At 38.8% G+C, this 10,804-nt stretch overlaps 1 protein-coding gene across 2 annotated transcripts; it reads right to left on the bottom strand.

The window, feature by feature from the left end:
• Positions 1 to 24: 24 nt before the first annotated feature.
• unc45a (unc-45 myosin chaperone A) lies at positions 25 to 7,874 on the bottom strand. Of its 2 annotated transcripts, XM_084933025.1 has the most exons (19): positions 7,733 to 7,874; positions 7,417 to 7,618; positions 5,648 to 5,823; positions 5,473 to 5,562; positions 5,170 to 5,337; positions 4,789 to 4,957; positions 4,524 to 4,694; positions 4,171 to 4,342; positions 3,743 to 4,043; positions 3,564 to 3,658; positions 3,270 to 3,411; positions 2,791 to 2,931; positions 2,535 to 2,662; positions 2,390 to 2,456; positions 2,114 to 2,227; positions 1,900 to 2,015; positions 1,210 to 1,327; positions 969 to 1,124; positions 25 to 880 (listed from the first exon to the last, which is right to left on the bottom strand). In XM_084933025.1, the coding sequence occupies exons 1-19, from the start codon at positions 7,754 to 7,756 to the stop codon at positions 593 to 595; spliced, it is 2,838 nt and encodes a 945-aa protein (XP_084789151.1). In that variant the 5' UTR covers positions 7,757 to 7,874; the 3' UTR covers positions 25 to 592. The 2 variants fall into 2 exon arrangements, with proteins under 2 accessions (XP_084789151.1, XP_084789152.1); XM_084933026.1 differs by lacking the exon at positions 7,733 to 7,874 and having other exon boundaries at positions 7,413 to 7,546.
• Between the last annotated feature and the right edge of the window lie 2,930 nt (positions 7,875 to 10,804).

The following is a 10,804-nucleotide window of genomic DNA, read 5'->3' as shown; positions in this document are numbered from 1 at the left end:
TATGGAATAAAGTAAACAGAGAAGTGAGGATTGGTCATTTTTATTAATTTTTTTCATGTGTTCAGTTAAAACATATTAAAACAACAAAGCACACTGGGAATGTGTTGGATTGTCAATAATAGTGATAACAAACATTTAAACAAAAAGTAAATTTTATAGTGTAAATGAAATGTTTCTATTTTTGCTGAATATAAAGTAAAATATTGAGAAAAGTAGTGTGCACAATAAAAATAAGAATGTATTTGTGGGACTAATAATGACACTCAAATGAAATATTTGCACATATATAGGAATGGTCATTTTTAGTGGAAATACATGGAGGAGAAATGTTGGTCTCTGGGTGGAATACGCACTTTTGCCAGACTTTAACAAGCGTACAATCAACGTTACACAGCAGTCAAAAATCATTTCTGTGCTGTTGGTTCTTCCATTTGATACCATTCTTCAATACATCCCTTATTGCTTTTAATCATTTTTTGTTAAGACATATGAGCCCATTTCCTGCAAAAATGAAATTACTTCACTGGTCCAATATAATGTTCAAAGAACTGAAACGCTGTCAGGTGGCACATCCACACACTGCCCTTTGTGTTCAGGGTTCAGTTCCTGAGCTCTTCTCCTTTTCTTCCCTGTTTCTGATGATGCCGTACTCCATTGCTTTATCCAGGCAGTTCTGAGCTATCTTCGAGACGGCATCTGGCATGCCCTCTCCTCCCTTTGCAAGGACGGAAAGAATCTCCAGAGCTTCGCTCTCTATGAGTTTCTCAGCCAGACTCTTCTCTGCCTGGATCATGTTCTGAACTATGACCACTCCACGATGACGTAGGTCAGGTATTTCACTGAGCAACAAAGCCTGCACAATTTCTAGCCAGTGGGTTGTCTGAGAAGATAACAGAAGTCATGTGAGCAAAAATAGAGTAAAAAAAAATAAAATAATGGTAGCGACACTACTGGAGTGCTTTTCTTACAGTTCCAGGAATGCGAGCGCAGAGTTCAGGATGTTCGGCTGTCAGCATGGCCAAGGTTCCTGCAGCAGCTTTCCGTAGCCTCCCGTCATCCTCTCCGCTGTAAAGCACGAGCAGCTTCAGGCGATCATTTCCTGTGGCCAGGTAGAGCTTCTGCACCTGAGGATGCCACACAGCACAGCCGCTACTGTCAGTTCAACCGGTATTCATGTATTCAAAGACTTGTTAATAAATTATCCCTTACCTCAGTATTTAAAACCAAGTTGCACATGCACTCTGTGGCAGAAGCTCGTACAAGGTCATGCTCCTCAAACATGTAACCTTCAATTTTAGGTACAGCTTTCTCCTTGATGATCTTTTGCCTGTGAAAGTGTATAGTTAATTCAGAAAACTGAAAAACACTTATGAAACTGCGCTGATCAGGATAAAAGATACTTTAAAAGACAGATATAATGTAAGTTTTGAAAAAAGTAAAAAATAAAACAGAACAAGGCATGCTTTGCATAACTGCACAACTTCAGTGTTAATTATCAGCTTCTACAGTGAAAACACCTTTGACAGGAAATTAGATTTCAGTGGTCAACAGAGACTCTAAATGTTTCAGTCTTTGGAAAGTTGCCATACAAGAAAATTACTGCATGTTAATCAAGTCTGTGATTTAGTCCATATTAAGTCTTAGTCACTTGTGGTCACCCTGGAAGAATTTAAAAACAGGTTTGATGGAAGGATTTCACACCATCTAAATACTTTATGCTAAGCAATAAAAATGACACATGTATTGATCTGCAAAAGTAGCTTTGCAAAATGCAGAAAATGTAAAATACAATAAATAAATAAATAAATAAATAAATGTATCCTAAATGTAATGTTCTGGAATGAAAATAGGCTGTTTTGTATGAATACTTTTAGTAGAGACTCCCCCCTAGTGGCGAACCTGAGTCTATCGTTGATGCCAGCCAGGTTTGTGAGAGCCATGAGTGCCTCAAAGTTCTGCAGCAGGGTGCACTCAAGCCTCAGAAGGCTGGCTAGTGGGCGTACCACCTCATAGATCTGACCCCAAAAAATACACAAACAAACAAAAGCAAGATAATGTTAAAGAGTTATTGTATTTTTTTAAGTTAACTTGTGTGTTACTGTTTGCATTTTACCCTTTCTCCTGGAAAGGCAATCTCCGGGTTAGACGTGATGGTTATTTTTGCCAGGGCTTGTGCAGCTTTGATTTTTCCTGCATCTGTGTTGTCGGATGCAAGTGGGATCAGAGCCTTTTGGAGGAGAGCAGCAGACATAAATCATTTAAGCCTTCTGAAGTGTGGTGCTTAGTTAAGAGTGTAGGCTAAACCGAGTGTATTTTAGAATAGAATAGAGAAAAATCCTTTAATTGTCCCACAAGGGGAAATTTGGGAAATTTTATCAGTACGCTCTACCTTTCCTCCACCCTGTGCCACCACTGTGCCTCTGTCTTCCTGTCGCTCCACTAGGGCCAAGAACACCCTGCCGTGAAAGATTATATTAACCAGAAAATCTACAGAAAAAACAGTGAAAGATAAAGACTTACTGCCATTTTCCTACCTGGCAATACATTCCCTACAAGCCTCAGTGAGTGCAGGACTCTCCTGTTTGACCATGCAAACCAATGCAGACACCACACCAGCCTCCAGCAGCTTCACCAACCTTTTCTCTACATAGGAAGGTGCATCCTAACATTAAAAAAAAAAGCAGGCAGAAATATAAATCATAACCAAAAATAATTGAAATGAAGCTGTATAAAATAAATATTGTGCTATGTTAGTTCTACTTGAAAAGAAAAGGTTAATTTTAGTACTACCTTGGGATGTTCCTCAGGTACATGCTGCTTTGCATACTTGGCCAGCTCCACCATTTGAGGGTCTGGTTTCTCCACATCATAACTGTTGGTGCAATTCACTAATGTAGAACCCACAGCAAAGAGCACAGTCTTATCCTCAGACTGCAAAAACACACAGAAAACACAAAAAGGACATCAGTGCATTTCAAGCATGGATGATAATCTGGTCCTGTGACATGAAATAGTTAGCAATAGTTACTTAGATTTAGAACAAATGAGTCCAATGAGAGACCGGAAAGGACTACTGATTAACTAGTCAGCGCTATAGACAGGACTAACACTGCCATCTAATGCACCGTGAAGGTGTGTGCCAAATATGCTGGCGTTTGGTTATGAAGAATCAGACCCTGTTAACTCCACAGAAGTCAGTCAGAGTGGAGAAAATATAAGACTTCAGTTTAAATTCTTTCAGCTATGAGGAAAATAATGATGAGTTATACCTTTGCAAGGTCAAACATGGCCAGCAGGGCATTCTTGTCTTCCACCAAGTCTTCCTTTACATCTGCATCAAAGGTGAGGTAGGCGAGACCTTCCACAGACCAGCGGCGGGAAGTTGGGGGGAGAGTCTCATTACACAGCCACCTTACAGAGAAAGAGATAAAGCTTGTCAGTTATTTGAAATCCAGTAATCCACTCAAAACCTGGTATTTAGATCAGGTTTTGCAGATGTACATCAAGCATGTTGCATCTCTTAATCTATACCTAGGCTTAAGATTCAATATAAGCCAACATACTTCCTGCACTGCTTGGCAAGCTTAAGTGTAGATCCCTCTGCAAACTGCTTCATGCTGAAATCTGTTCCTCCTGCTGATCCAAGCTTGCACAAACCCTGTGCAATAGCCCACATACACATAGCTGTTATTTTCATCTTTATTTAGAAGTGTTATTTTCTAAAACTATCTGTGGTACTTACCACTAGGGCTCTCACACGTATCCTGTCATTCTCGCTCTTCTTGTATAGGTCCTTTAGCAGGGACACTCCGTTGGCTGTGATAAATGAAGCTCTCTTGGCTTTGCCTGCAGCATGGATTAGAGCCTCAACCGCTACCTGCTGGTGAGTAACATCTTCGGAGGCACACAGCGATATCACGGCATCTATCATTCCTGACATTTCCAGAGTTCTGTTACCCACGTCACTCGGCCCTTGTAGAAGCACTGATACTGTCTGGATGGCTCGCAGCTTGCCGTCTAGGCCAGGCCGGCTGAAATGTTGCCTGCCCACAACAACATTATGTTAGAAGAATTAATCAGTTTTCATGCTCACAAAGGACTTGTGAGGCAGTTCTGGAAAAAAGATCCAAACGAACAAACAGTTTAAACAAGCTTCCTTGGTCAACTCACTGAACATATTCTTCACATAGTTTGTTGAAGTTCTCCCTCTCTTTGTCACTCTTTAGGTCATCATAGAGTTTGCTCAGCAAGACTGAACAGCTCATGTGACTGTTGTCTGTAAGAGGTGGCCCTTCTGAGATCTCTGGGACAGTCCCAGCCACTTCCAGGATCTTCTTCAGCCCTGTAGGAAAACAATGAGTCTCTAATTGATATGCAGTGATAACAGATAACATCAGTTATAAATTTTCTAAAATAGAAAAATGAACAAAATAAACATGCATCTTTGTGTCATGGTAATGCATGCCTTGGTATCCACCATGGTTTAATAAAATATTTGCCTACATGTAGGATGTGTTTCATACCCTGGTCTACCACCCATAACGTGAGGGAGTTATCTGGGTTTTTCAAGGATTTGCGGGGTACTTGTTTGACAAGGAGATTTATAGCGCTGTCTCTGCCCGGTCCTGACACATTTGATGCTGGCATCATTTCCAAAAGGTGTCGTAACATTGACCGCAGCTCCTTGGATGGTTCTGTGTTAAGATTCATATAGTGAGTAACAATTAAATGTAAAGAACACAGAGCCGACACACACAAAACAATCCCAATATAAGTGTCTAAACTCACCAGGAAGTATAGCTTCATCTTTTCCTCTGATCTCTCTTTTCATTCCTTCTGTCAGAGCTTCAAACATCACCTGTAGCAGATGGCAGGCAGCCAGAGACACACTTGAAGCTCCTGATCCCATTACCGCACACAGCTGCTCCATTCCCAACTCATTCACTATCGCCATAGTCTGGAAATTCAAAGAATGGACATCAGCAATAACGAATTGCAAAACAACTGAGTGACAAGCACATTGAACAGCCTGCTCTAGCTTCACATTAATGATGGATGGAAATCAGAATGCATATAAACCTTTTTTTTTATAATTCCAAACTACAAAAATACAAAAAGTGACTTTAAAGATGAAGCAAATAGTAATCTCAAAGGAACAGTCACACTTACTCTAGACTGATGTCCTGTGCACAAACCAACCAATGTCCTGAGAGCAGAAAGTACAACATCCTCCAGCTTTGACTGCAGAAGTTTCTGAATTAGCTTCACTCCATCATTACGGAAGATCTGTTCAGCTCCTGCTTCCTCTCGAGATAGCACCACTAGATTCTGAGCAGCCTGAAATTGATTGAAGGATTTGATTATTTTGGTGCCGTACAGTTTTACAGACGCATTAGCATTAATGAAGAAAAATCAGGCGCATCAAGAATGAATTAGAGGAATGTATTCATCTGCCTTTTGAGTTATTCTCACCTTCTGTCGATCGCACTCTTTAGTAGATGGATCTAAGAGGAGGGAGAACATCTGCTGCACACGAGCATCGGTGGAGTTTAGTTGCGCTGACTAAAGGGTTAAGAGAAATGATTTCGATTAGCAAGATACAATTTAGAAAATAAGTTTATCCACACCTTTATCCATATCACACCACCTTTTGCTGAATCTGTGCTCCCAGCTGTCTGAGCAGATCCTGGAAAGCTTTATTTTTGGGCTCCAGTTGGGCACATCTCTGAGCATCCAGAAAGGCCTGGTCAAACCGGCCAAGTTTCTGAAATGCCTGGGCCCTCCGAAATCTGGCTTTCACATCACCTTGGTCAGTATCGAGTGCTGGAAAGAGACAATAATAATATTCATCAAAGCTGCAAAAGCATCTGTGTAAAGACACATTTCATGCAACAATGTCCAGAATGCTGAAAATCACAAGTTGTGAATAATGTTATCCATTATAAAAAAAATATTTCTGCTGTAACTATTGCTCAATAAGAATGCTTTGGTCTATAATACCTACCTAATAACTAAAAGTTTGTTTTTGTTAAGACAACATAATGATACTGGTGACATATATACCATTATAATTATGTTGTCCATTGTTTGTTTAATTATTATATTGCAGGAAAAGATGCTTGTATGTAATCGGCGTCATCACACTGTTTGGCCAGCAGAGCGCATTCAAACTCCATTGTTTACAATACTCTCAGTTTGCATCACATGTGGCAGAGTATCAATCAAGTAGTGTCTTCACAGTAAGTAAGAAAAGTCAGTAAACACTTTCACTTTTTCAATATAACTTAAATATAATCTAGATATACCATAACATTAAAACCACTGGTTTAGGTGTCCCATTACTACCAAAACAGTTACTAGGTCATGGTCACAGGATGCCTGGTGAGGTTTTGCTGTCTGGTACTGGGATATTGGCAGCATAACCCTTTCTTGGTACTGTGGATTGCAGCGTGAGTGCCTTCATGTATTAGTGTTGTTCCACTCAATCATGTGATAGGTTTGGATGTGGGCAGTTTGAAAGCTGGACCAGTGCCTTTGGCTCTTTATCTATCTAGCAATTTAAATCTATATGTATAAAGAAAATATATACACAGTATGAGTCAGATGAGCTGATCTGTAGAAAATTGTCAGATTAGTAGCTCAGTTTAAAGTTGTCATGCTTCTTTTGTTTCTTTTCTATTTTTTAGCATCTGAATGAATGAAATATAAGGCCATCTGTGCGTTTATATGCTTGTGTGTTATGCGCATAGATTCATTTGTATGTATTTACAGAGGTATTGCAAATTACCTTATTGTTATCTACTCATATACACAAAGTACAGGTTGATAAGATATTTCCGCACCTTTTTTGTTTGCCTTGATATGAATGTGGAATTTATTATGATTTTACATATTCTAACCCATACATCGTAATATAAGTGCACTTTGCAACCTCTGTGCCTTTCTCTTGTCTTTTATAGATTACTCCTGTTTCTTATTTATTCCTGTTGTCTTACTATTTATATTTGTTTCCTGCATAGTTGGTGTGGAGCACCCACAATTTCATTGTACATGTACAATGACAATAAAGGGCTATTCAAAAGTGTACATGGCGAGGTTCCAGGAGGATCACTGTTATCATTATGGTCATTGTGCAAGTGTACCCTTTATAAGGTTGGACAGGATCCAAAAACCTCCCAGCAGGAAGTTACTTTTATCCATAATTGTTAATGTGACTGGCGAATATGGATAAAAAGAACACAAGCCAATATTCATATTGTGAAACTATTTGGATGATGAATGAACTTTAAACCGCGTAAAATGGGGCTAATTTGAGCACTAATACGGACTATTTTCTTTCATTTCAGCTAAGTTGTGGGCCGCGATGAAAGAGAAGTTATTCAGTGATGTTGAGAATAAACAAGAGAACATACCGACCTTTCGAGGCATCAGCCTCTGCCTTGCTGTACTCCTCCAGCTTAAGGTAGCACGCAGAGCGGTTACGGTACAGTACAGCTTTGTCTGCCTGGCTGTCAGTCAGCTTCAGTGCTTTCAGTGCTTCAGTGTAACAGCAAACAGCACCCTGCATGTCTCCTGCCTTGAAAAGAGTGTTTCCTTCCTCTTTCAGGGCGGCGGGGTCCTAAAGTAAAGACGGGGGGAAAGGTAGCAGCGGGATCACAGAGAAACTTCGATCAAATGTATTTGAGTGAAATTAGCTAAGCTAGGCAAAAGTAGCGAATTGTTTCTACATTACCTTTTCTTTATCAGTCTCACTCATCTTTAAGGTGTCGCACACAGTATAATGCAAATATGTAGATTTATTTTACTATACGTGGTCGCAAACACCGCTAATTCCAGCCAAACATGTTACATCTTTCTACACTTCCGGGTGTCGGAGCACGTTGATGACGTGCACCGCCCCTCTCGCCCACGCTGTATTACCATAAAAGGAAGAGAATAGCTACAACGTTTCTGCCTCCATCTCCACTTTATTTGGTTATATTTCCATTCCATGTGGCTTTCTTCAGTCCATGCAGACACAGAGAGTTATATCAGGCTACTTATGTCATAAAGAGGGGTTGTGAAAGCCAGCAGTTCATTTTTTTCATACATTCACCATATCTGTCTGAGAACTGTAATATAGCAATATAGAACTATTTTTTTAAAGGAATTACACATGATAAGAACATTTGGGTTGTTAGGTTGTGGGAAAATCACTCGTCTGACTGGGTTGTTCTCCACTCGCCACATTTTGTAAATGTAATCACAAATGCTCAAAGTTATTGAATCAATAGAGCAGCTTTAAATTGTATATTTTTAAGAATTCATTTATGTGAAGTTTTAACATAAATGTTATGATTTTTGTCATTATTGCCTAAAAAAAAAAAGAAACTAGTTATTTTTGATTAACTGTATAAGTGTATGCGTAAGTCTGATTAACTAAGTACCACTCAAAGATAAATTGATCTTTTACTGTAATTATTTCTAATTTTTTAGCACTGATAAATGTCAGTAACTTAGATAAGTATCCTATGTATGATGCAGGACAATGTTAAACATTTTTATGTGAACACTGTCCACTTGGGGAGGCTATTAAGCAATACAGTCTTTTATTATACTAAACTTGATCAAGACAGGAAGAAGGAACTAGTGTTTGTCTTCTACAGTTTGCATCTTGTTGTATTTATATGTTACGTGCTAGGGATTCCATTTGAAATGTTTGTGGATGTTAATTAAAATGTTTTGCATGTCAAACTCGGTTGTTCCACAGTGCCAGTTCAGCCAAAATATGTACTTCAGGTCATACATAGAAGAACAACAACTTAAATAATGTGTTACATTAAAATTTAAGCACCTCATAGTGAAGTGATTCATTTATTATGAACCAAGGAAAACGTTCTCTCACTTTTTGGAAACAAGAGTGCATTCTGAATTTTGGTGTAAAAAATTAAAAAAAATATATATATAATTGCAAATTAATATGTTAACCTAAGGTCAGCACTACTGCTTTGTCTCTTGCAGTGGAACTCCACAGTTAAAAACACTAAAGGACGTGTACTGCATTTCTTATACCAGTCCTATGGGAAATCTCCTTTTACCAATACTGTCTAGCACTATTGTTCGGTTTCCTCTGTCGCCTTGGAGACAAGTTTGTCACCTTTGGTCCTTGTGCTCAGGTACACCTGTTAAGGCTCTTATATTACCACAGCACCTTTGTTAATTTAGAAGAATATCCAGCATGGTAATTGGTATATATTTCCTATTGCCTGGATTTTTCTGTAAGGTCTCTTACATAATTTAGTTGCAGGAAATCTAAAACAGCACCAGGGTCCCAAAGAAAAAAAGGCCTGGCCTGAAATCAACAACAGCTGAATAAACATTTGCTCCTTCCTTTTATGGAAAATTATGCTGTCATTACTGGTGGACTTTCTGGAACCATAGTACGGAAATAACTTAGAAAGCTTAAACATAGCAAACCACTTTTAATATTTTTTGAGACCTTATAAAAAGTTATTGTGTGTTGCGGCTGGAGTAAAACACATTTCCTGTAATTTCCTGCGCATTCTGCTCATTAATAACTGAAGTGACAGCAGACCTTCTGTTTCAAAAAACAGACTTAGATAAGCCACCAAAAAACAACAGTGTAGCTCATCATCAATGCACCATTATGTTTTCCACACAGGGCTTTGCTGCTGTTGTTTACCTACACTGTGGTTCTCAGCAGCTGTCACTGTGGCCTAAGACTCTTTGTCTGTTGCCATAGGACTTTGGCAGGGGTTACAACAGTCCCACTGCAGTAGCTTTATAAAAATTTCATAGAGATAAAACTTTCCAGCTACCTCAGAAAGAACTCTCTATTGCATTTTTTTTATGCCTGTGTTTCTTATAACAAGCACGGCACTGGAAACAAAACAGGTGAATGCTGGTTATCTTTAATGCACTATCTATGTGGGTTGATTTGCTTTTAGTCAACCGTTAATTATTAGTGTCTGATTTCTATGCTTAAAAGGTTCTACTGCCATAGTCCACTGAGACATAGTAGATAAGAAATGGACAGCTACTTTCCTCCATTTTTCAGTCTCTCACATGCATAAGTAGAAAAGGTCTTTCAAAAGGTATTAATAATTTTCAGAATTGAATTTGTTTAGAGCAAAGACGAAACGCTTGTACATTCTTGCTTTTTATAGGAACAGTAAAAAAAATCATTGAATCTAGTTTGCTGTGATGTTTAAAATGTAATAACAAGCAAGAGTAATTAAAAAAAACTTCTGTATTATCATAACCAGTTTATTCCTGTGCCATTGGCGCAGCACATAACAGACTTATTAGCCCTTCTACTGTTCACATTCTGTGCCTTCAGTGTAGGTTCAGGTCAATTTTGAAATGGGCCATGGATTCCCTTATAACATATATCTTGTTTGTTTTAAGGCTTTATCTTTCATGGCACCCTATGTATAACCTCAGTTACTTATGTCCACCATATATGATCACTACTATACTGCTTTACTATAACACTGTTTGGAGATTCCCTCACGATTCTTCAAAAACCTGCAGGTGCCTGTCTGTGCAGGAAGCTATAGGCGAATGTGGTGGGGACACCGCTGTACATTTAAAATCCAGTTTCAGTATAGTTTCAGTTTCCCTAAAGTCGCAACTGTCTTTGATTTCGCCCCTGGATCTAACTTCAGTAGATACGGCTAAATAGATAACGGATCAAAGCCTACAAAAAATTGTACCTGTGCAACAGTATAAAATGTAAAAATATTTTAATTTATGTGGACAAGGATAAGCGGAAGAGTATGGATGGATGGATGGATTTTTTAAA

The sequence above is a fragment of the Perissodus microlepis genome, chromosome 7 (genome assembly GCF_051167445.1).
Source record: "Perissodus microlepis isolate ML-2025 ecotype Zambia chromosome 7, ASM5116744v1, whole genome shotgun sequence".
NCBI classification, from domain to species: Eukaryota; Metazoa; Chordata; class Actinopteri; order Cichliformes; family Cichlidae; genus Perissodus; species Perissodus microlepis.
This window is presented reverse-complemented; position numbering and strand designations above follow the sequence as displayed.